Source organism: Rattus norvegicus, chromosome 5, assembly GCF_021556685.1.
Source record: "Rattus norvegicus strain SHRSP/BbbUtx chromosome 5, alternate assembly SHRSP_T2T, whole genome shotgun sequence".
Lineage (NCBI taxonomy): Eukaryota > Metazoa > Chordata > Mammalia > Rodentia > Muridae > Rattus > Rattus norvegicus.
The window spans coordinates 15668226-15695113 of record NC_141538.1 but is presented as its reverse complement, the minus strand read 5'-3'; the positions used below and the strand labels follow the sequence as shown (position 1 = coordinate 15695113).

General features: G+C 37.7%; 1 protein-coding gene across 2 annotated transcripts in view; it reads right to left on the bottom strand.

Moving 5' to 3' along the window:
• The window catches only part of Sntg1 (syntrophin, gamma 1), an 841911-nt gene that overhangs the window by 396803 nt on the left and 418220 nt on the right, over positions 1-26888 (bottom strand). For both annotated transcript variants that reach the window (NM_001411862.1, XM_087550418.1), the window contains 1 exon segment: positions 570-623. In NM_001411862.1, the coding sequence (NP_001398791.1) occupies positions 570-596 (27 nt within the window). In that variant the 5' untranslated portion in view covers positions 597-623.

Here is a 26888-nt window from a genome sequence, read left to right as displayed (position 1 = left end):
AATTAAGACAAGTAATGCTTTGAATGCATCGTAGACAATAATAATAAAAACATTCTTTTGTCCTAAGATATGCTATATTCATCAAGGCCCAAATCCACTTATGGAAGTATACACTTTAAAGAACTCTCATATGCTAAAGTGAGTGTGCATCATTATAACTCATACCAAAATTTAAGGACAGGGTTGCTAAGAATTTTCATTGCCTTAGTACATACATGGGATTAGGATCTTGAAATCCCAATGTATTAGTGATGATAGGAAGCACAATATCTTTTAAGTTAGAAATGTTAATGTGCAAACAGCGTCTTCCAATATCTTCCTCCTATGCCATCAGGCACTATGTCATTTATGGAGAGAAGCAGTTCAGTAATGCTCACATACTCTAGAAAGAGTAAAGATCCAAGGCTTCCCCAGAGACTTTAGGTTTCTATCTTTAAGGAGTAAAATGTCTATTGGTGGTAATGAGCCCTCCACTCGTTCTCTAGAAAAGATAATATTTCATGACTATAGAGTCTGGCTAGATGTTTTCTAGCTACAATCTGTAACAAATAGAAAATCTTTTGGCCTACCTCCTCACAGGTAGTTCTGAAATCCATGTGCTGTGGCACTGTGAAGGATGTGGTCTGTAAAGACAGAAAGAAGGATTGTTACAAGTAGCACGGAGGTCAGTGCAGAACACAGACACAGCACAAGAAACCAAAATAAGGCTGTAGGAAAATAGCATAGACAGTCGATTAAAAGAAACAGAACAACAGGAGCAAGAAGACTTCAAAAATGTTTATCTCAAGCTTTGGGGAGGTGTAGATAACTTCTGATCATCTAGTAAAACATTGGAAAATATCCCAGGCCTCTCCACATGAATTGTACAGGCTGATTGGCCATGTGACTAAGTTCTTTCCTTGGTTCTTCTTCAGTTGTACCATTTGTTTGGAAACCTGACTTTCTGGGAGGGAGGATTTTGAAGAGTTTAATTAAATATTGCCTTTCATCTGGTTATCTCTTGAGTGAAAAGTTAAATAATCTTACTCTTTTTAATTGAAAAGCTATATACATGCATAAATAATTCTGGAACTTAAATTTTAATTCACAAACATTATGATAAGATAAAGCGAGTTACTCATTGTTTTGCATAAAAATAAGATAATGAAAACGGAACTAACCAACAAATATTTTGACTTAGAGTTCACTATGTAACTAAGTGCTAAATAAAGATTTAAATGCATAGAATGTCTTAATATCAAAGTAGATGGATTAGGTTAGTGAGGCACCTCACTTGTTTTTTTCCATTAATTTATTTACTCTACATCCTGGTTGCAGTCCCCTCTCTCTTCCCAGTCCCCATTCTCAAGTCCTTTGCCTCATGCTCCTCTCCCCTTCTCTGAGAACAGGAGGTCCTCCTGGGTACTAACCCACCCTGGCACATCAAGTCAGTGCAGAACTATGCATTTCTTCTCCCACTGAGGCCAGACAAGATAGCCCGATTAGGGAAACAGGGTCCATAGGTAGGCAACAGAGTCAGGGAAAGCTCAAATAATAGTTCAAACTTTTCTTTTAGCATTTTGTTTACAATATATGTTATACATAAAAAAAAAAAGCCAAGCATTGGCAAAAAAAAAGAGCATCTTTATAAAGATGTAAGCAAAATAGTATCCTGCTAAGCACAATGATTACATAAAGAAAACTTCAGAGAAGAGTACATAGGCTTCAAAATAGAAAAACATGTTGCCCCAAAATACCTGTCTTTGAAAGAGTAAAGATATTTCTCCTGTGTTACAGTTTGTTATATGAAATCAAGGAATGTTTGATCAATTCAGTGAAGAAAATTCATGTGGTAAGAGCCTTAAATGTAAGAGATTGCTGTCTCCAACAGAATTGAAACTGGCGAATTTTCAGTAGAAACTGAATATTTCATGGAACATATAGAGAATGTATGATATGTTTTGTGGATTGTAAAACTAATTTTATTTTACCAAAATGCACTAAATGCCTGCTTGCCATATATTTACACAACAAATCATTGGTAACCTTATGATAAAAGGTCTTTCCTTTGTGCACAAGGAAGAAAATGTGCATTGATCATAGAAGCAGGAAGAGAAGCATGCAGACCTGGCATCAACCCATTACATATATGTATATATATATTACTGAAAAGAGGAGGAAGAGGAGGAGGAAGAGGAGGAAGAGGAGGAAGAGGAGGAGGAGGAGGAAAAACAGAAGGAAGAGGAAAGGCAGAGGAGGAGGAGGAAAAGCAGGAGGAGGAGGGGGAGGAGGAAAAGCAGGAGGAGGAGGAGGGGGAGGAGGAGGAGGAGGAGGAGGAAGAGGAGGAAGAGGAGGAAGAGGAGGAAGAGGAGGAAAAACAGAAGGAAGAGGAAAAGCAGAGGAGGAGGAGGAAAAGCAGGAGGAGGAGGAGGAAAAGCAGGAGGAGGAGGGGGAGGAGGAGGAGGAAGAGGAGGAAGAGGAAGAGGAGGAAGAGGAGGAGGAGGGGGAGGAGGAGGAGGAGGAGGAGGAGGAGGAAGAGGAGGAGGAGGAGGAGGAGGAGGAGGAGGAAGAGGAGGAAGAGGAGGAGACAGCATTTCTCTCCAGGAAAGGTGGAGACAGACAAGGCAGATCCTTGGCATGCCCTCGCAATCCAGGCTACCCGAGTCTGTGAGGCCCAGTTCAGATTGAGACCATATCTCAAAAAGTAAACTAGAGAGCAGTTGAGAAAAATAACCTGGCATTGACCTGTGGCCTATGTGAACACATTTACAGAAGGGCGCCTGCACACGCATACGTATGAATACCCATAACAAGTAAGTGAAAATAAGAAACATCAAAATTAATGTCTGGCTGCTAATAATTGAGTATGGAAATAGACATGAAGATATTAAGCAATAATCTAAACCAAACCTCATATTGAGGCTCATGTGCTAAACGTAACTTTACCTTATGTATTTTAAGTTATGTTATTTGATAACAATATTGTATTTAAACAAAGGATCTTCCTACTTGCCTTTATTATTTTTACCATATTTTGTATTTCACATTATATTTTATTATTTAAAACATAGTGGGTGAAGGCTTTGTTTAGGCACCACCTTGACCATATTCAATATAGGTGCAGTCTTTAGCAGTGAGGCCTTGCAGTAAGTTTCTGGGGAGCAAACTGTGGTTGTGACAATAACCTAAATTGCTTGGGGGTTACTATGAGGTCCCTTTTGTCTTACATGTGATCTTACAACATCACAATTAGATGTAACCAAATCCTGGTATTTAAAGCTTTGATTGGTGATAAGAGATGACCAGTTGAGACTCTGTTTCCTCCATTATTTGGCAATTTCATTTAGATTGCATAAAAATGTTCTTTGGTGGTAATTAGTCTTTTACTCATTCCTGGGAAAAGCAGTGTTTCCTGTCCATAGAGTTTAGCCAGTTGTTTCCTGGTTACAATGTGTAACAAGTAGAAAAATTTTTGGCCTACCTTTCAAAGAGTTCTGTGAAGAATTTTGTTAGAATTTTGATGGAGACTGTCTTGAATCTGTAAATACCATTGGTAAAATATCTATGTTTACTATGCTACTATTACTGATCCAGGAATGTAGGAGACTCTCAACCTTCTGATATCTTCAGTCTTTTTCTTCAGTCCTTTGAAAATTTTATCTTACATGTCTTTTAATTGCTTGGGAAGAGTTACCCAATAGGTAAAATACCCAAAGGTATTTTAATTGAGGCTATTGTGAAAGATGTTGCTTCCCTAATTTCTTTCTTAGACCGTTTGTTGTTTCTATATTAGAGGACTTGTGTGTGTCTGTGTGTGTGTGTGTGTGTGTGTGTGTGTGTGTGTGTGTGTGTGTGTGTGTGTGTGTTAACTTTGCATTCAAGTACTTTTCTGAAAGTATTTATCAGATGGAGGATTTTCCCACTGAACATTTTAGGATCACTTATGTCTATTATGGTATCATTTGCAAATAAAGATACTTTGATTTCTTCCTTTCAAATTTGTATCTTTTTATTTACTCCAGTTCTTTTCTTGCTCTAGCTAAGACTTCAACTATTATAGTGAATATACATGGAGACAATTCACAACTTTGTCCTGTTAATGATTTTAGTGGAATTGCTTTTAGTTTTTCTTCATTGAAGTTGATGTGGTCTGTGGCTTGTTGTAAAACTCTTTATTGTGTTTAGGTATGTCCCTTGTACCCCTGATTTCTTCAGAACACTTTTTACCATGAAGAAGAGTGTTGAACACTTTGTCAAAATGATTTTCTTTTAATCATGAGGGTATTATCTTTCAGTTAGTTTCTGTGATGGATTATAATTATTGACTCATGTGGGCTGAACTGCATTCATATCTCTGGGATGATGTCTACCCTATCGTGGTGATGCTATTTTTAATGTATTCTTAGATTCACTTTGCAAGTATGTTTTGAGTATTTTTGCATTTATGTTCATAAGGCAAACTGATCCTTAATTCTATTTCTTCATAGCATCTTTATGTGGTTTAAGTTTCAATGTTACTATGACTTCATAAAATGAACTGGGAAATGTTTCTTTTGTTTCTATTACGTAGAACAACTTTTAGAATTGGCATTAACTCTTTTTGAAAGTCTAGTAGAATTTTGTGCTAAAGCCATGTGACACTGAAGGCTTTGTTTGCTTTATAATTACTGCTTCTATTTTACTAAGGAATATGGGTCTGTTTAAATTTCATATTTGGTGTTGATTGAACCTAGATAAATGGTACCTGTCAAGAAATTATCCCATTCTTTTGCATATTCCTATTTGAGGGAGTGCAGTTTTATAAAGTATGCCCTAAGATTTCTCGGATTTCCTCAGCATCTCTTATTAATTACCCCTTTTCTTCTTTAATTCTATCAGTGTATCTCTTTTCTCTTTGTGTTTTAGTTAATTTTGATAAGAATTTGGTAATCTTTAAATTTTCTCAAAGAACCAACTATTTCTTTCATTGCTTCTTTGTATTGCTTTGCTTGTTTCTATTTCATTACTTGTAGCCTTGAGTTTGATTATTTCTTGCCATCTCATTCTTTATGTGTGATTTCTTCTTTTTTGCTATAGAGCTCTCTGGTATTCTGTTAAGTTGCTAATATGAGATCTCTTCATTTATTTTAATGTAGTGACTTGGTGATGTGAATATACTTTTAAACAGCATTCCTTGTGTCTCAGAACTTTGGCTGCATTGTGTTTTCATTTTCCTTCAATATAAAATCTTTAGTTTCTGTCATGACCCACTTTTCATTCAGTAGAAAGTTGTTCAGTTTCTGTGAGGTTATAAACTTTCTGTTGTTGATGTGCAGCTTTAACCTGCTGTGATCAGATAGGATGCATAATGATATTTCAATTTTCTTATATCTGTTGAGACTTGCTTTGTGTCCAAGTATGTAATCAATTTGGAGAAAGTTTCATGAGGAGCTAAGAAGGCATATTCATTTCGTTTGGTTGAGATCCTCAGTAAATATCTCTTAGAACAATTTGGTTTCTAATATCAGCTAGCTCCATTATTTCTTTCTTTAGTTTTCGTTTGTTAGACCTGTCTTTTGGCAACAACAGAGTACTTAAATCTACTACTATCATTCTGTGAGTGTCAGCATGTGGTTTAAGCTGTTGAAGTGATTCCTTTACAAAACTGGCTACCCTTGTTTTGGGGGTACAGATCTTTAGAACTAAAATGTCCAGGAGATTTTCCCTTGTGCCAATGTGTTTGAGGCTACTTTCCATTTACTATTCTACTAGAATCAACACATCTGGTTTTATGTGGAAATATTTGATCTGCTTGGACTTGAGCTTTGTATAAGGTAATAAATGGGGATTAATTTGCACTCTTCCACATGCAGACTGCCAGGTAGACCACCGCCATTTGTTGAAGATGCTTTCTTTTTCCACAGTATGGTTTTGGCTTCTTTGTCAAAGATCAGGTGTCCATAGGTGTGTGGGATTATTTCTGGATCTCCAATTCTATTCCATCAATCTGCCTGTCTGTCTCTGTACCAGCATTATGTGGTTTTTTATCCCTATTGCTTTGTAGTACAGCTTGAGGTCAGGAATCATCTTTTATTGTTAAGAACTGTTTTTATTATCCTGGATTTTTTTGTTATTCCACATGAATTTGAGAATTACTCTTTCCATCTCTATGAAAAATTGACTAGGAATTTTGATGGGAATTGCATTAAATCTGTAGATTGCTTTTGGTAAGGGGGCTAATTTTACTATGTTAATCCTGCCAATCCATGAGCATAGGAGATCTTTCCATCTTCTGAGGTCTTCTTCAATTTCTTTCTTCAGGGACTTGAAGTTCTAGTCATACAGATCTTTCAGTTGCTTGGTTAGAGTTATACCAAGATTTTTTTTTAATATTATTTGTGGCTATTGTGAAGGGTATTTCCCTAATATCTTTCTCAGCCTGTTAATTCTTTGTGTGAAGGAAGGCTACTGATTTGTTTATGTTAATTTTATATCAAGCCACTTTGCTGAAGTTGTTTATCAACTGTAGGAGTTCTCTTGTAGAAGTTTTGGGGTTGCTTACGTATACTATCATATCATCGACTAATACTGATACTTTAACTTCTTCCTTTCTAATTTGTGACACTTTGACCTCCTTTTGTTGTCTAATTGCTTTAGCTAGAACTAAGAATACTATATTGAACAAATAGGGACAGAGTGGCCAACCTTGTCTTGTCCCTGATTTTAATGGGGTTGCTTCCAGTTTCTCTCCATGTAATTTAATGTTGGCCGCTAGTTTGCCGTATATTGCTTTTTATTATGTTTAGGTATGGAACTTGAATTCCTGACCTCTACAAGACTTAATATAAAGATGTTTTGTATTGTGTCAGAGGCATTTTCAGCACGTAATGAGATGATCATATGTTTTTTTTTCTTTGAGTTTATTTATGTACTGGATTACATTGATGAATTTCCATATATTAAATAATCCCTGTATCCCTGGGATGAAGCCTACTTGATCAAGGTGAATGGATGCTTTGATGTGCTCTTGGATTTGCTTTGCAAGAATTTTATTGAGTATATTTGCATCGATATTCATAAAAGATATTCTCTTTCTTTGTTGGGTCTTTGCACAATTTAGGTATCACAGGCTAAGTGTGCCTTCATAGAATGAATTAGGCAGTCTTCCTTTTGTTTCTATTTTGTGGAATAGGTTGAGGAGTATTCTTATTAGATCTTCTTTGAAGGTTTAATATTTTGAAGGTAGAATTCTGCACTAAAACCATCTTGTCCTTGGCATTTTTTTTGGTTGGGAAACTTAATGACTACTTCTATATCCTTAGGAGTTATGGGACTTTTTAGATAATTTACTGATCTTGATTTTCTTTGGTAACTGGTATCTGTTTAGAAAATCATCCATTACATCTAGATTTTTTCAGGTTTGTTGAGTGTAGGCTTTTCTAGTAAGAGCTGATGATTTTTTTGGTTTCCTCGGTTTCTGTTGTCATATCGCCATTTTCCTGAACAGAAAACATCAGTAACTCAGCTTTTAAGAAACACTTGACAAATGGGACCTCATGAAACTGAAAAGCTTTTGTAAGGCAAAAGGACACTGTCAATAAGACAACACAGCAACCTACAGATTAGATTAGAAAAAAGATCTTCACTAACTTTAGGTACAATAAAGGGCTAATATCCAAAGTATACAAAGAATGCAATGTTATACTCCAGAAAACCAAAAAACCCAATAAAAATGGGTTGCAGAGCAAAACAGAGAATTTTTAACTGAGGAATCTGGAATGGCTGAGAAGCATTTAAAGAAATGTTCAACATCCTTAGTCATCAAGGAAACACAAGTCAAAACAACCCTGAGAATCCACTTTGCACAAATCATAATGGCTAGGATCAAATTCAGGTCAGAGCAGATGCTGCCAAAAATGTGGAAAAAGAGGAACACTCTTCCATTGTTGGTGGGATTGCAAGGTGGTACAGCTATTCTGGAAATTAGTCTGGCAGTTCCTTAGACAATTACCTGAGGACCCAGCTATATCACTCCTGGGCATATACCCAAAAGAGGCTCCACCATATAACAAGGACACATGCTCTGCTATATTCATAGCAGCCTTTTTTATAATAGCCAGAAGCTAGAAACAACCCAGATGTCCTTCAATGGAGGAATGGATACAGACAGTGTGTTACATTTACACAATGGAGTACAACTCAGCTATTGAAAACAATGACTTCACGAATTTCTTAAGCAAATGAATGGAACTAGAAAATATCATCCTGAGTGAGGTAGCCAAGTCACAAAACTACACAGTTGGCTACATGGACATTAGCCAAAAAGTTCAGAATATCCATGATACAACTCACAGACTATATGAAGCTTAACAAGCTCAACAAGAAGGAAGACCAAAATGTGGTTTCTTCAGTCCCACTTAGAATGGGGAACACGATAAAGAGGAAAGCAGGAGGAGAGAGGAATTTGGGTGGGACAGAGGAGGGTGTGGGAACAAATGAGAGTAGGATAAGATATGGGGGTAACAGGAGAGAAGCCTAGAGGGCCAGGAGAATGAATAGAATTATGCAGCAGTATGGGGTGGTAGGTAGGACTGATCTGTGGAAAATACCAGACATCGGGGAATGAAAAGCTCCCAGGACCCAGGGAGAATGATCTTATCTGAAATGCCCCACAGTGGGGAAACGTAACCTGAAGAGACCACTTCTAGTAGATAGACATGGCCCCCAATTGAGGGATGGGACCACCTACCCATCTCAAAAATTTTGACCCAGAATTGTTCCTGTTCAAAGGAAATTCAGGAACAAAAACGGAACAGTGATTGAAGAAAAGGCCATCCAGATACAACTCCAACTTGGGATCCATCCCGTGTGCAAGTGCCAAACCCTAACATGGTTGCTGTTGCCATATTGTGCTGGTAGACAGGAGCCTGGCATGGCTGTCCTTTCAGAGGCTTTTCTAGTGCCTGACTGAGACACATGCAGATACACACAGCCAACCACTGGACTGAGCCCAGGGACCCCAATGAACGAGTTAGGGGAAGGACTGAAGGAGCTGAAGGGGAATGTAATCCTATAGGAAGAACAATATTATTAAAAACAGGACCCCTAGGAGCTCCCAGAGACTAAGCCACCAACCAAAGAGCATACATTGGTTATTCTTTGCTCCCCTGCTACATATGTACCAGAGGGCTCCCTTGTCTGGCCTCACTGGAAGGGGATATGCTTGGTCTGTGAAGGCTTGATGTCCCAGAGAAGGAGGATGCTAGAGGGGGGAGGTAGAAGTGAATGGGTGGGTGGGAGCATCCTCTTACAGTTGAATGAGACTTGATGTTGTGAGAGGCTCCTGGAGGGGGAACTGGAACAGGGACAAGATTTGAAATGTAAATAAATAAAATAATTAATACAAAAAATTAAAATGTCCTGGATTTTTTTTCTTTGATGACTATATAGTATTGTTGTTTATGTCATTTATTATGCTGGAATGGTAGAATATTTAGTTACTGCTGTAGTGGTGCTCCTGGGCCCTAGTGGAATAATACTGCCTGGCTATTATTAGTTGTGTTTTACCCTGGTACTTAGATACCCTGGTTTGTTAAGACTCTATTCTAAGTTGATGCTATCTTGCCATGTCTTTGTTGATTGGGTTTTTTGTTAGTTACAGTTTTTTGTTTGTTTGTTTGTTTTATTGGTTTCTGTTTTCTCTCTGGGTCTTAGGACTATGTTTGTTGACTATAGGAAAATCATCTTGGGTCGTAATATATGTGTGCTCTAGTAATTCTAGATAAAAATGTGTCTCTGGGTATATGATAGCGAGACTTAAATAGGTTTGGACTTGTGGCAGTGAAAGTGCTCTATAGGAGGGAAAAGAGCAGAGTATTACACAAGGATCTTCTTAGTTCAGTGGGAATGGCAACAGAGCAAGTGGAGATGTCACAGAGGAAAGTCTGCCTGAGACCTGGGGATGAGACTGGAGAGTTGGGCTTGGAGAAATGGAGGGAAGAGTGAGGATCTGCAGTTACCCCGATTGCATCCCTGGTCAGAGTGGCTTCCCAGGAGTGTCCCCCGGAGGTGGAGGCTGAAATAATGCATTGAGTGAGGGAAATGGAGTTTGGAGGGGAAGATTTGTGAGATCTACTGGAGATGGGTGCAGGAGGGGAAGGAAGGCTGCGGCAGGTGTTCTGCTGAAATGAGACTGGGTGATTACCTTAGAGAAGATGGAGAGGCGAAGCTCTGCAATTAACCTAGCTGCTTCCCTGACTGAGTGACATGTGTTGCAATAGGGCTGGGATGTGCAGAAAGCAAGGAGTAAGGGAATGATGCTTAGGAGATGAGGATCTTTGCTATCCACCAGCGGTAGGGGAAATTACTACAGGTGTTCTGCTGCAGAGCTGAGCCGAGACTAGGAGACAGGGCTTGGAAGAACGCAGGGCGAGCTAAAGATTTACAGGTAGCATCGCTGCTTCCCTGGCGAAAGCGCAGGTCTTGCTTTTAAAAATCCAAATCTTCTACTATACTTCATCAAAACACTAGATAGTAATTTCAGATGTTTACTCAGAAAATAATATCAGTATGGGATGCCAAGCATTTTAATTAGTATGTAACCACGTTATATTTGTAATAAAGCTATTTGTAGTCATTGTAAATTTTAAAATGACTAAAATGCATTGAATTTTTAAAGCATCATCCTGTTTTTCATTCCTAAACTTTAATGATTGTAGAGCTTATAGGGAAAATTTGAAGTTAGCAGATTTCCTTTTTAGACAAATACATTTATCTACTATTAATATCTTCCATAAACATGACATATTTATTGTATTTCCTGAAATGGCTGATCCATTGCTACCCAAAGGAAAGTGTTATTAATACTTCCTTTGTTTCCCTCAGTGGTTCCCCTTTGTTCCTAAATTCCACTCAAGGCACTGCATTAACTCCACCTATCTTTCAAACTTTCTCTTAGCTGAACCCTTTCTCAGGCTTGTGCCTAAAGAACATAACAATGCCGTGAAGTACCCCGACATTTACCAGTGAGATTCTACTGAAAGTTTTATGGAATGCTTTCATAATTAAATTACAGTTATTGACTGCTGGGGACAAGAGCACACAGTGCCACATGATTATTATCCCTTCCAATCAGATATATCACTAATCACCTAATCAAGTAGCAGAGAAAATGTGCATAGATTTCTCCAATTTTCTTTTCTAATTCTCTCTCTTCAACTCCTTAATGCCCATGTTGCCTCCTAGGAAATTGGAATAATGGTTGGTACCTGTCCTACAGGGCAAAAGTACTGTTACCATGAAGGACTAGAAAAGTAAATATTACCTTCCCATTACACAAGACACCATACTCCTCTATCATTATTCAGGAGATAGGAGGCTTGGATCTAGTCAATTAGAAGTATCAAACACGGGCTGGACAGATGGCTCAGCAGTTAAGAGCACCCAACTGCTCTTCCAGAGGTCCTGAGTTCAATTCCCAGCAACCACATGGTGGCTCACAACCATCTGTAATGGAATCCAATGCCCTCTTCTGGTGTGTCTGAAGACAGCTACAGTGTACTTATATATAATAAATAAATAAATAAATAAATAAATAAATAAATAAGAAGTATCAAACACAATAAAGTATCTTTAAAGATATTTGTATCTTTGAAGTTAGAGAATTAGCCTGATGCAGTCCAGAGCCTTGTACTCTGATGACATTGCAAGGAGTCCAATGTGTGAGGATTAGCACCATACTCTTCCAAAGATAAACATTAAGTTAATGTAGGTAGCCTGGGCCCTTTTTGGAAGTTTTCAATAATCAATTATGTTCTCTCTCTCTCTCTCTCTCTCTCTCTCTCTCTCTCTCTCTCTCTCTCTGTCTCTCTGTCTCTGTCTCTGTCTCTCTGTCTCTCTCTCTCTCTGTCTCTCTCTGTCTCTCTGTCTCTCTCTCTCTCTCTCTCTCTCTCTCTCTCTCTCTCTCTCTCTCTCTCTCATATGTTAGCAAACAGCAGTAGTTCTCAGCCATCCTAATGTGCAACCCTTTAATACAGTTCTTCATGTTATAGTGACTCCCAATCATAAATTAGTTTTCTTGCTACTTCATAACTGTAAATTTGCTACTGAGCAGTGTCTCAGTTCCTAAGACTATCAGAAATATGATGGCCTTAGAAATCTGAAGTAAGATGGAGAGCCATTTCTCTATGGGGTTTTGTTCAACTCCAAGAATCAATTTACTCCTAGGACTTTAGCATTTAAAAAAGTGAAACCTCCTGTCCTAAATAGACAATTACTTTTTTCTGAGAAATATTTGTTGACCTATTCCTATGACTGACACAGACTGAAGATTTGCGAATGAGCCACTCAGTGAACACATACCCTAAGAACTTATTGTGAGCTGAGTATTATCATCCCCAACAGGTCAAATGGTTGGATGCATATCAATACTCTTATCAGGCTCACAAAGACCATGGGGCACATGAATTGTTTACAGAATAAAAAGGCTCAAATCCATGGCCTCCATTTGTGCTATAATTCCTCAATGTCTTCTCCATGTGAGCACACCTGCAGCCTCATGAGCCTACTATGATGACATCAGTGTTGGCCACATTTATACTTGGCTTTGTACTATAAACAGACATCACATAAAAGTAGACAGCTGCAGCAGTACCACCCACTACCACGAGATCTTGTCAGAAAGGAAGGAGAGAGTTTCTTCCGGTAAGAACTTCAAGAACGGCCCTTAGCCTTCTTATCTATTTATAAGAATAGAAACTATTGTGTACTCTTTGAGCTCAAATGATGGGAAAGAAAATAAGCAACAAGGAAAATTAGAAAAGACATGGGGGAAGGAGGAGCACAAGGATGGATAGGAGGGTGGGTGAGAAATGAGAAGAGGTAGAGGAAGAGGAGGAAAGTGATACATGCAGGGGAGATGAAGAGAGGGAACTGAAGAGGGAGAATAATGAATGCCCCCAAAGTATGAGTTAGACAAAAGATGATTGCAGTTTAGAATGCAAATTCAAATAAAATTGATGTTGAAATGTAATTTTTCTTGGTACTTGTCTAAGTATGTGGCACCAGTGTTTGTTCAAGTGTCTCTAACCTGGACAAGTGAGATGGCTCAGAAGGTAATAGCTGGTGCCTCCAAGACTGCCAACTTGGCTTTGATCCCCAACATTGGTATCATGGAACGAGAGAACTGACTCCCAATGATTCTTATATATACAAACTCTTTAAAAGATCTCGAAATTAAATTTTAAAAATTATTCTTCTATTTTGGAGATGTCCCTATAGATTTCAGACTTGTCAGAGCTCACAATTTCACAAATCAATTCCTTCCCATAGGTATACACGTGTATAGCCTTGTATAAACTTGTATAACACCCTGGGTTTCTGTGCAGAGGGGCTTGGATGATGTAGTGACTTATGTCACCTAAATTTTCTTTTTGGTAATATTTAACAATATTTTGACAAAACCTAAAATAACATGTATCTAGGTAGTATTAAATATCCATTAACATCCATTATATACACTATAATTATCAACAATTTAGTAACATAATACTTCATGTCCTTGATAGACTAGTATACCACATGACAATGTTTTGGTGAATGATAGACCATGAATAATGAGATGGTCCCATGCGATTTTTATTACCAACAGTATACCAAGAAAAAAGTTTTTAAAATTAAGTAACTTGCTTTCTTATGTAATTGTGGTGTGTGTGTGTGTGTGTGTGTGTGTGTGTGTGTACTGTGTCAGTGATGCATTCCTTAAAATGCATCTCTGTCTTTAGAGAGCTGTAGAAAAAAATTCCACTTTGCAGCTGGATCATTAGCACCACAACTTAACATTTGCACTGGAATTTTGAAATTTATAGTCCTACAAATCAAACATTGTTTTTAGGGTTTTTTTCTCAAGCATTCTTTTTTCTGTGTATTTTTGTTCTTATTTACTTCTGAAATTAATATGGCATTTTTTTATGTTACTGGATTTTTGTTGCTGCTGTTGATTTTACTTTGGTTTGATTTTAATGTTTTTTTTCACCTAAGATTACTTTTCCAGAGAATCTCTGGCTCCTTCCCCAGGCAAGCATAAGAGCAACTGTTTCTCTGTATATGAGAAGGACATGGGTGGGAGTTTGGTGGTTAAGACAGGAGCTTTTGCCATGAGGTTTCTCAGAACAACACTGTTTTCAGAAACCTGCCATCTCTACTCTGAATTCTAGCTTTGTTCTTCTAGGAAAAGAACATTTCTTTCAATTGGGTTTTATATAAAGATATACTGTTAGCTAATAAATACTTTATATCATTAATATTTAGTTTATATTCATACAAGTCTGATAATACACTGTAGAAATATGCCATTTTTAAATTTTCTTTTATATTTTTGTCATTCTCTAGCCCAAGTTGGCAACCCTCTTCTTTCAACTGGGTATTACAAACATAAACTGTCATGCCAAGCTAAATGTCTTCTTAAGCAACTGGTTATTAGTGAGAGGAAAAACATGAACTCAGCAAATTCATGGCTATGTTGGTGACAAATACTACAACCTATGAATTAAAAGTTAAACAAGATGTTATGCTGGTGCATGTATGTGGTAAAATCTTTTGGAAGATTAGGTTTTGCTTTGGAAAATTATCTCTTTAAAGAGTACAAAATTGATGAAATAGTAGAAATTAAATATCAAACTTAAATATTCTCACATGCAGAGTACACATATTGATACATATACTTTCATCTCCTAACACCTCGTTTTATTCACGAAGGTATGAGTTTCTCAGAACCCTGGATTTTACAGTTTCAAAATGTCAGCCAAGCTTCTGTGCATCCCATTCTCAATGCAATTCTCCTTCTGCCTTTCCATGTGCACACTCCCAAAGGTCTCAACATGTTTATCCTTTACATATGCTCCTTGTGCTTAGGGAACTCAGGAGATCACTCTGGGATCTTGGTGTGGCCTTCTGGTCAAGATCCCAAGGGATTAGAAGCTTCAGTCCTGTTCTGTTTTGCTAGCTACTTATTCCCTTCTCTGAAAACAGTAGTCTCATACCTATAGAAATGGTAGTACACCTAGGTCTGTCTAGGCACAAAAAGTTAATACTATATGTTTTAAAGTCAACTCCTTGTTAACTGACTTCTGCTCTCTCTATAAATGTGCTCCCCTCCCTCCCTCCTCCTCCCCCTCTCTCTCCATCCTGCTATCCCTTCCTCTTTGTCCCCCCACCCGCATGCATGACTGAGCTATGCATTTTGACCAGCTGCATGACCTCTTCAGAAGTTCTAAGCAGAGGTTTGGGATTTGAGCCACAAAATCCAGGGAAGTCCAAGAAAAGGGCTCAGGAAGGTCCATCAGTGTATTTACAAGAGGAGAAAAAGATGAAAAAAAATAGTAAGGTAAGGAAATTTTCTTTCACAACACTTGAGGAACATGATTTTCATTAGATATTTGCAAAATTGATTGACAAGAAGTTCTATAATTGGAGGAGACAGATGGAAAGTGTCAAATATATCAGTCAGAAGTCATACCACATGGAGAGTGTTGGGTGGAAATAGAGAAGCTCGGTCTTCATTAGCTGAATTATTCAGTAGCTGAAATGTTTATTTAAATGTGAGTCTTCTTTTTGTTTCTTTATAAAACATATTTTTGAAGTGTGTGTGTGTGTGTGTGTGTGTGTGTGTGTGTGTGTGTGTGTGTGAATATATCTCTCCACTGTGCTTGTGCATATTCATGACTGTAGAGCCAAAGAGTGCATCAGATCCCATGGAGCAATTACAGAAACTTCTGAGCTACTCAGAGTAGGCGCTAAAGGATGAACTCAAGTCCTCTGCAAGAGCAGTACCCATTCTTGACTGCTAGGACATCTCTTAGAAGAGAGTGTTCTATCCAAAGGAAAAAAACTGAAATATTTCCAAAGGATAGGTTAAAACTAAGATACAATGAATATTGTAGAAGACTGTATAAATTGCTATAATTATGGTTGTAAAGCCTATTGGCAATGTTCTGAATACTCAGTAGAGTAGATTAGAAACACGTCACACCTGTTCTAGAGATCCAACACTAACCCTCAATAAGTCTCACCTTTAGGAACTGCTTGCTTTGTTATAAGAGTGAATGTAGGAAATATGTGGGAGAACAGATTAAGTCTCCACAGACTAGAGGATGGCAGAGCAGAATAAAAAGGAAGCAGAAGCATATGGACAAGGCTCCCTGCCTTCCTTCCAGTTGCCAAAAGCAACATTAACTCATAAGGCCAAAATGCATTCTGCTTCCACCTTCTCCTCGGAGATCTGCATTAGACCAATACAGAAAAGTCCAGATATAGCCCTACATACTATTCATGTGAGTTTGCATAACAGAGCCATGTTACCAATCTTCACTCACTAGCCGTCCTCCATAGACTCCAGTCATAAAGAGATGAAAAGACCACTTTCTGCCTTATCAGCCTGCCATTTCTCTACCAAAAGCATGCTGCTCTCTCTCTCTCTCTCTCTCTCTCTCTCTCTCTCTCTCTCTCTATCTCTCTATCTCTCTATCTCTCTCTCTTTCTCTCCCTCCCTCTCTTCCTCCCTCCACATCACAACTTTCCTGCCTATTTACACCCCACTTCTCTTACTCTCTCTCTTTTTTATACCATATAAGCTGGATCATTGTGCAGCATGGTTCGTTTCATTTTTTGGGGGGTAGTTCCATTATGTATGTACATTTGGTACAGCACTTTTTTTCTGTTATTAACTAGCCTTTTATTCTGAGGTACAGTTCAACAAGAATCTATGTGGGTGATGTTCCCAGAGTCTTATATTAAAATCCGATTGTCCATCATACTCTAAGAAGATACTGAAGACTCACTGTAAATGGAAATAATGCCCTAAAACTCACATGACATGATAACGCTGTTGATGCTATTCTCTGTTGATTACATGATTAAAGCCAAATGGTTTCTTTTTCTTTCATGACTGGCCCTTAATGTTCACCTTGCTCAAGACTGTCAGTATTCAGCATTGCCCCACCCCACCCAAGCAGCCTCCTGTGTGGGAGTCTGCATTAGTCTCTACCATTCACTGATTATGAAAGGTGCTATGCTCACTATTGGGAGAGAAGAATGATCACAAGTTCTACCCAGATGTGAATCCCACAGGCTACAATAATGAGCTTCCTGGCAGAACAAGCCCTTGTTCAATACTGGTATGAACATCATGGGACTAAACAAACACCTTCTGATTAGATTTAAGTCCTAATCCAGAGTTGGTAATCCAATCCTGATACAAATATCAGGATAAGAACTTTGGGTAGAAAGTTCATATATCTTAGGGGAGAACCAACTCCTGTTATTCTGTTAAATGAACATAGTATTAAAAATCTTCTAGTGACTTTGTAGTTATACCCAAGATTACTGTCTCAAACCTTGTCACAAAAACTTTGTTTTCAGTATATGCTAATTAACTCAGAGACCCATAACTGGCCAAAATGCAGATTAAAAAAATTAACCCCAAATGTCTCATTTAATAGACAGTGCAGTCTTTCCTCTCAAGGGTCAGGGATCTTTGAGAAAAGGGGCAAGGTACAGAAAGAGTATAAAAGCCAGAGGCAGCAAAAGGAAATAGTGACTTCTGAACACAGAAGAGCAGATCTACCTACAAATCCATAGTAGTTGCAAAAGTATAGACAAGACCAGTCTGTACAAACCCAAGAACACCAAAGATAGCATGAGGAAGGTATTTGGACACCAAGTACCACATAGTTACTGGAAATTAATAACTACAGGGACAGGCAGCATTTTTTTCTAAGAATATAGCTTCAGATAGTTGATTATACTCTAATAAGAGTGTATATATCAAAAAATATTTAAGCATCACAAATCAATATTTTTTAAGGACACAAAATTGGAAGGAATAGTGATCTGGGAAGAGTTAGTGGAGGGTAGGCACATATGATCAAGGCAAGTATGAAACTCCCAACAAGCTAATAAAATTATTTAATAAAAATGAGGTCTCTCTCATGCATAAAGCTGCTTTACTCATACAAGTGTCTAGAGAAAAATCAACTGATATTTCAGGCAAATACAACCTAAAATTTACGATGAAAAGTCAATTTTCAGCTGGTTTCTGCCTGCATCTGGAACTGAACTGAACCTGTCACACAGCTCCCTGCACACAACTCTCATGGGGGAGAGAGCTGGACATTCAGTAAAGTGGACACTCTGGAGAAGTCAGAGGAGACAACTACTTTCTGCCCACATTCCTGACCTAAGAGGAAATCACCTAATGCCATCTGTGCCCCTTGGGCTCAGGGAACTAGGAGAAGTCAGGGGCAGGACCCTTCAGGTTTCTGCCTTCTCCAAGAGCTGAAAGCCATTCACCAGGAGCTCTTACATACCTGAGAGCAGAGCACTCTGTTCCCAGACCAGCTGAAAGAAAACAGATCTACAGGAGTGCTGACACACAGGCCTATAGGAGGGTCAAGCCACTGTCAGAGATAGCAAGATAAGCTAACATCAGAGACAAACTGATGGCTAGAGGCAAGCACAGGAATCTAAGCAACAGAAACAAAGACTACTTGGAATCATCAGAGCCCAGTTCTCCTACCAAAGCAAATACTGGATATCCAAATACACAGGAAAAGAAAGATTTACATGTAAAATCACATTTTATAATGGTAATGAAGGACTTTAAGAAAGACATAAATAACTCCCTTAAAGAAATACAGGACAATATAAGTAAACAAGTAGAAACCCTTAAAGAGGAAACACAAAATCCCTTAAAGAATTACAGGAAAACACAACCAAACAGGTGAAGGAATTGAACAAAGCCATCCAGGATTTAAAAATAGAAATAGAAACAATAAAAAATCACAAAGGGAGACAAACCTGGAGATAGAAAACCTAGGAAAGAGATCAGGAGTCATAGACACAAGCATTACCAACAGAATAGAAGAGATAGAAGAGAGAATCTCAGGGGCAGAAGATACCATAGAAAACATTAACACAACTATCAAAGATAATGTCAAATGCAAAAAGTTCCTAACCCAAAAGATCCAGGAAATTCAGGACACAATGAGATGATTAAATGTAAGAATAATAGGTATAGAAGAAAGTGCAGACTCCCAAATTAAAGGGCCACTAAATATCTTCAACAAAATTATACAAGAAAACTTTCCTAACCTAAAGAAAGAGATGCCCATAAACATACAAGAAGAATACAGAACTCCAAGAAAATTGGACCAGAAAAGAAATTCCTCCTTTCACATAAAAGTCAAAAGACCAAATGCACAAAACAAAGAAAGAACATTAAAAGCAGTAGGGAAATAGGTCAAGTAACATATAAAGGCAGACGTATCAGAATTACACTAGACTTCTCACCAGAAACCATGAAAGCTAGAAGATTCTAGACAGATGTTGTACAGACCCTAAGGGAACACAAATGCCAGCCCAGGCTACTATATCCAGCAAAACTCTCAATTAACACAGATGGAGAATCTAAGATATTCCATGACAAATACAAATTTACACAATATCTTTCTACAAATGCAGACATACAAAGAATAATAGATGGAAAACTCCAACACAAGGAAGGAAACTACACACTAGAAAAAGCAAGAAAGTAATCTATTTGCAACGAAAGCAAAAGAAGAAAGACACACAAACATAATTCCACCTCTAACAACAAAAATAATAGGAAGCAACTATCATCATTCCTTAATATTTCTTGACATCAATGAACTCAATTCCCCAATAAAAAGACACAGACTAACACACTGTATATGTAAAGAGGACCCAGCATTTTGCTGCATACAGGAAACACACTTCACAGACAAAGACAGAAACTACCTCAGAGTAAAACACTAGAAAACAATTTTCCAAGCATATGGTCTGAAGAAAAAAGCTGGTGTAGCCATTCTAATATCAAACGAAATGGAGTTTTACCTGAAAGTTATCAAAAAATATATGGAAGGACACTTCATATTCATCAAAGGAAAAATACACCAAGATAAACTCTCAATTCTGTATTATCTATGCTCTAAATGGAAGTGTACCTACATTTATAAAAGAATCCTTACTAAAGCTCAAAGAATACATTGCACCTTGCACAATAATAGGAGATTCAATCCCCCACTCTCATCAATGGAAAGATCATGAAAACCGAAATTAAACAGAGACACAGAGAAACTAACAGAGTTTATTAACCAAATGGACTTAACAGATTTTTACAGAAAAATTTTAACCTAAAAAAAAAGGATATACCTTCTTCTCAGCACCTCATGGTACCTTCTCTAAAATTGACAATATAATTGGTCACAAAACAGTCCTCAATAGATACAGGAAGATAGAAATAACCCCATGCATCCTATCAGATCACAACGGACTAAGGCTGATCTTCAATAACAACAAAAATAACAGAAAACCCACATACACATGGAAGTTGAACAATGTTCTACTTAATGATAACTTGGTCAAGGAAGAAATAAAGAAAGAAATTAAAGACTTCTTAGAATTTAATGAAAATGAAGAGACAACATACCCAAACTTATGGAACATAATGAAAGCTGTGCTAAGAGGAAAACTCATAGCTCTGGGTGCCTCCAAAAAGAAACAGGAGAGAGCACACATTAGCAACTTGACAGCACACCTAAAAGCTCTAGCACAAAAGAAGCAAATACAACCAAGAGGAGTAGAAGGCAGGAAATAATTAAACTCAGCGCTGAAATCAACCAAGTAGAAACAAAAAGGACTATACAAAGAAGCAACAAAACAAGGAGTTGGTTCTTTGAAGAAGTCAACAAGATAGAAAAACCCTTAGCCAGACTAAACAGAGGGCATAGAGAGTGTATCCAAATTATCAAAATCAGAAACGAAAAGGGAGACATAACAAGAGAAGCTGAGGAAATTAAAAAAATCATCAGATCCTACAACAAAAGCCTATATTCAAAGAAACTGGAAAGTCTGGAGGTAATGGACAACTTTCTAGACAAATAACAGGTAACAAAGTTAAATCAGGAACAGATAAAACATCTTACAATCCCATAACTTTAACGAAATAGAAGGAGTTATTAAAAGTCTCTCAACTAAAAAAAGAGTCCAGGACCAAATGGGTTCAGTGCAGAATTCTATCAAACCTTCATAGAAGACCTCATACCAATACTGTCCAAAGTATTTCACAAAATTAAAACAGATGGAACACTACCAAATTTCTTCTGTGAAGCCACAACTACACTTATACATAAACCAAAGACCCAACAAAGAGAACTTCAGACCAATTTCCCTTATGAATATTTACATAAAAATACTCAATAAAATTCTTGCAAACAGAATCCAAATACACATCAAAATGATCCTCCATCATGATCAAATAGGCTTCATCCCAGGGATGCAAGGATGGTTCAATATATGGAAATCCATCAACATTATCCATTATAAAATAAATATGAATGAAAGAAAAAATCCACATGATCATTTCATTAGATGCTGAGAAAGCATTGGTCAAAATTCAATACCCATTCATCATAAATGACCTGGAAAGATCAGGAATTCAAGGCCCATACCTTAACATAGTGAAAGCAATATACAGCAAACCAGTAGCTAATGTTAAACTAAATGGAGAGAAACTTGAAGCAACCCACTAAAATCAGGGAATAGACAAGGCTGCCCACTCTCTCCCTACTTATTTAATATAGTACTAGAAGTCCTAGCCAGAGCAATCAGAAAACAAAAGGAGGTCAAAGGGATACAAAGTGGAAAGGAAGAAGTCAAAATATCACTACTTGTAGAGGATATGATAGTATTCTTAAGTGACCCCAAATTTCCACCAGATAACTACTAAGCCTGATAAACAACTTCAGCAAAGTGCTTAGTTATAAAATTAGTTCAAACAAATCAGTAGCCTTCCTCTACTCAAAGGATAAACAGGCTGAGAAAGAAATTAGGGAAATAACACCCTTCACAATAGTCCTAAATGATACAAAATACTCTGCTGTGACTCTAACCAAGCAAGGGAAAGATCTGTTTAACAAGAAATTCAAATCTCTGAAGAAAGAAATTGATGAAGATCTCCAAAGATGGAAAGACCTCCCATGCTCATGGATTGTCAGGATTAATATAAGTAAAATGCTGTCTGTATCAAAACTCCAACTTACTTCGTCTTACAACTAGAAACAGCAATGTGCAAATTCATAGAATAGTTCAAAATAACAAAAAATCCAGGATAGCAGAAAAGATACTCAACAATAAAAGACTTCTTGGGGAATCACCATCCCTGACCTCAAGCAGTATTACAAAGCAATATTGTATGGTATTGATACAGAGACAGGCAGGTTGATCAGTCAAATAGAATTGAAAACCCAGAAATGAACCCACACACCTATGATCACTTGGTCTTTGACAAAGGAGCTAAAACCATCCAATGGAAATACGATAGCATTTTCAAAAAATGGTGCTAGTTCAACTGGAGGTCATCATGTAGAAGAATGCAAATCAAACCATTCTTATCACCCTGTACAAAGCTTAAGTCCAAATGGATCAAGGACCTCCACATCAAATCAGATACATTCAAACTAATAGAAGAAAAAGTGGGGAACAGTCTTGATCACATGGGCACTGGGGAAAATTCCCTGAACAAAACAACAAAGGCTTATACTCTAAGATCCAGAATCGACAAATGGGATCTCCTAAAACTGCACAGCTTCTGTAAGGCAAAGAACACTGTCATTATGACAAAAAGGGAACCAAAAGATTGGGAAAAGATCTTTACAGATCCCATATCTGATAGAGGGCTAATATCCAAAATATACAAAGAAATTAGACTCCAGAGAGCCAAATAGCTCTATTAAAATGGTGTACAGGGTTAAACAAAGAATTCTCAGCTGAGTATATTGAATGACTGAGCTAAATGAATGACCTAAAGAAATGCACAACATACTTAGTCATCAGGGAAATGCAAATCAAAAGACCCTTGAGATTCCACCTCACACTAGTTAGAATGGCTAAGATCAAAAACTCAGGTGACAACTGATGCTGTTGAGGATGTGGAGAAAGAGGAACACTTCTCTATTGTTGGTGGGATTGCAAACTGGTATAACCACTCTGGAAATCAGTCTGGAGGTTCCTCAGAAAATTAAACATTGCATTATCTGAGGTCCCAGCTATACCTCTCCTGCACTTATACCCAAAAGATGCTCCAACATACAACAAAGACACATGTTCTACTATGTTCATAGCATCCTTATTTATAATATCCAGAAGCTGGAAAGAATCCAGATGTCCTTCAACAGAGGAATGGGTACAGAAAGTCTGGTATAGCTACATAAGAGTAATACTCAACTATGAAAAACAATGACTTCATGGAATTCATAAGCAAATGAATTGAACTAGAATATATCACCCTGAGTGAGGTAACCAAATCATAGAAAAACATATTGTATGCACTCACTGATAAGTGGATATTAGCCCAAAAGCTTGAATTACTCAAGATACAATCCACAGACCACATGAAACTCAAGGAGAAGGATGACCAAAGTGTGGATGCTTCATACCTTCTTAAAAGGGAGAGCAAAAATATTCATAGGAGGGGATATGGAGGCAGAGTTTGGAGCAAAGACTGAAGGAATGGTCAATCAGAGCCTGCCCCACATGGGGTCCATATCTATATACAACCATGAAAACTGGATAAGATTGATGAAGCCAAGAAGTGCATGCTGACAGGAACCGGATATAGATCTCTCCTGAGAGACACAGCCGGAGCATGTCAAATACAGAGGCAAATGCTAGCAGCAAACCATTGAACTGAGAACTGGACCTCGTTGGAGGAATTAGAGAAAGGATTGAAAGAGATGAAGGGGCTTGCAACACCATAAGAAAATAAATGCCAACCTACCAGATCTACCAGGGCCTAAACCACTACACAAAGACTATACATGAACTGACCCATGGCTCCAGCTACATATGTAGCAGAGGGTGGCCTTGCTGTTCACCAATGGAAGGAGAAGCCCTTGGTCCTGCCAAGGTTGGACTTCCAGTGTAGAGGAATGTCAGGGTTGGGGGCTGGGAGGGGGGTTGAATGGGGAGTGGAACACTGTTCAAGAAGAAGGGGAATAGGAGGGGATAGGAGGCTTATGGACAGGAAGCCAGGAAAGGGAATAACATTTGAAATGTAAATATAAATATCCAATAAAAGAAAAAAAAAGAGAAGTCAATTTTCATAGAGTTATGTTATCAGACAAGTTCCAAATTACTTGCCTCATTAAAGGAAAGCAGGCTTCTAAGAAATTAAGGAAGCATTGCTCTTTTTTTTTTAAATCACAATCATTATCCAGGTCACATATTATAAATTTTCTCATAAAATGTATTTTAATGGTAAATATATGTGTGTGCCTGTGTGTGTGTTTGAGTGTCTGTGCGAATCTCTCTCTGTCTCTGTCTGTATCTCTCCCCCCCTCCCTGTGTGGTAGGTGGCAGGATGGGTATGTGGCCTTCACTTCCTTTGCTCATAGGGCGTCTGATGTTCAGGAAATCTACCTGTGAGATGATCCAATCTTTATGACCTTAAAAAGGTGTCACTTTTACACATTATCTTGAAGTATTTCTATCACTCTGAATACCTCACAGTGGGCCTTGAATCCCAATTCATAAATTAATTTAGAAAACTGCAGCACTAATTCCAAAGTAAAAGATGCTTGGTAAGACATGGAAGAACAATTCATAGTGACAGCAATTAAATCATGTTAGTAAACATATGTATTAACCACTATCTCCTTTAAGATAATTCTTATTTTAAGACTCCATTAGCATCTAATCAAATTAATAGATGATAAAAAGGGTAAGGTAAGTAGAGCTTCCAAAATTATTTCAATTGAATATTCTCTTACAGAAATGAGAGGAGAAGTTGTTTGTTTTCTAAACATGTCAAGGAATCTGCCTAAATTTAGAATACTAAAATTTTTCAAACCTGTGTGAATTATTTCTTTCATGGTCACCCAGATGTTTATTGAGTGGGTATATGTTAAGGTTTCAGGGTTAGGTATAATGTAAAATACACTAGAGACTGGCCATTGTCTCCAGTGTGGTGAAAAAATAGTTTAAACCTAATATTAGAAAGAAGAACTTAATATTGGGAGTGGAATTCAGACCACTTTCTTGCTGGCTTTAAAGTATGAGCAATTGTTGAGGTTTTGTAGATTTAGTTTCCTCATCTAATCTGTCTGAATAATCATTTCTATTCTGAGGACAGATGAGGATACTATGAGTAGACTGTACAAATGAAGAGATGATGTGATATCTCTATAAAGCAGATAAACAGTAGTGAAGATATATGCATTATATAATAACAAATTCGATTAAAACACCCCACAGTTATATGCAGAACTAACTCAAAAATGACAGAAATAAAAAAAAATATGACCTCAGCCTATAGCTACCTGACAGGATTCTTGGAACAAATTCCAATTTCCCAGCCCTGGATTAAAATAAAATATGAGGTTTAGTCCCTAAGCTCTTTCCTCCAAAGACAACACCACATTGGAAATCTGACAGAAGTATTATTCACCCTAAGAAGGGGGTTTCAGAAAACAAATTTGGTGGAAGAAATTGAAAACAAAAGCAAGGGAAGGAGTGGAGTGGTTGGACAGGTGTATTATGGGTATAATCAAAGAGGAGAAAATGTGTACTGACAACAGAGAACAACAGCCTTCCTGAGACCACTGTGGACACTGTACATAATGTCTGATAAGATCTTCCTGAGGTGAGGGAGAAGGCCAATATGATGTATCCCACCTACCAGGCAAGAAAGGTGTGAAGACATTTTCATAAAGTTGTCTCCTTCAAGCTTTTTGAGGTAAACAAATTAGTCACATGAACATGAAGCCAAAAAACAAAATTTGGCCCAATACTACATAGGGGACTTGCTATGCCTGCTTGCTATAGCAGTACCACTGATAAGAATTACAACAAAAACTACAACTGTCCACCTAGGCTGTCCCTGTAACAACTCCATGATGGCTACATTTACTTTATTTAGTAATGAAACTAGAATTCCATTATTAAGTTCATCTGTGAGTGAGGAAACATGACAGTACAAAGAAGTCAGAAAAGTAATTAATCTCAAAAGTTGGGAAAGAAAGATAGAATATGACCCCAAATACTATGACGCTGCATTTGTTAGGCATTCTTATGACTTGGTTTTAGTAAAAATTAATATATTAAAAGAAGAGAATGCATCTCAAGGGGGAGTTGACATGAGTTAATGTGTGAACAGAAAGGAGACAATGCCACCAGTCCTCCAGAAGTTTCACTTCACTTAACAGTTTGCTATACAGAAATTCTAATTTCATATGGTTCATTTTTTTATTCTTGTTACTTACTGGGTGACTTGAATCTTGTTCATAAAGTTGTTATTGTGCCTATATTTTTATCTATTCCCCACTTTTTCATTTAGATGTTCTACCATTTCAGATCTAACATCGAGATTTATTTTTGTACTGAAAGATAAAGATCTACGTTTGAGGATGGAGCCAAGATGGTTGTGACATACAGAGCTTCTGTGGGGGCTACCAGCAGAGTCAGAGTTGAGTTTCTTTCACAGCCTGAGCTCCGGGTATCCCACACCATGTGGCAGCTGACAACATGCTTAATAAAGCCACGCAGTGCTCAGTCCATAAATGAGAGACATTGCCACCAGGCTGGTGCTCCCTTATGCCTTTGCCATCTCTGCCATTGTCATAGCTATAGCCAGAACCCAAAACTTATCCAGAGCACTGCCTTGCCTGAGGAACTCAGAAGATAGCATCAGAGAGGATGGTTATATTTCAGGTAAAGTTACCCTGGCACATCTATAATTTTCATCATCAGAACCTTATAAAAATATTTCAAGTTCTATTCAAGATGGCTCCCAGCCCCCAACGGACCATGGAACAGTTTATGGTGTGTGTCCTCAGTGCCCTGGGATGTTTGTGCCAGTG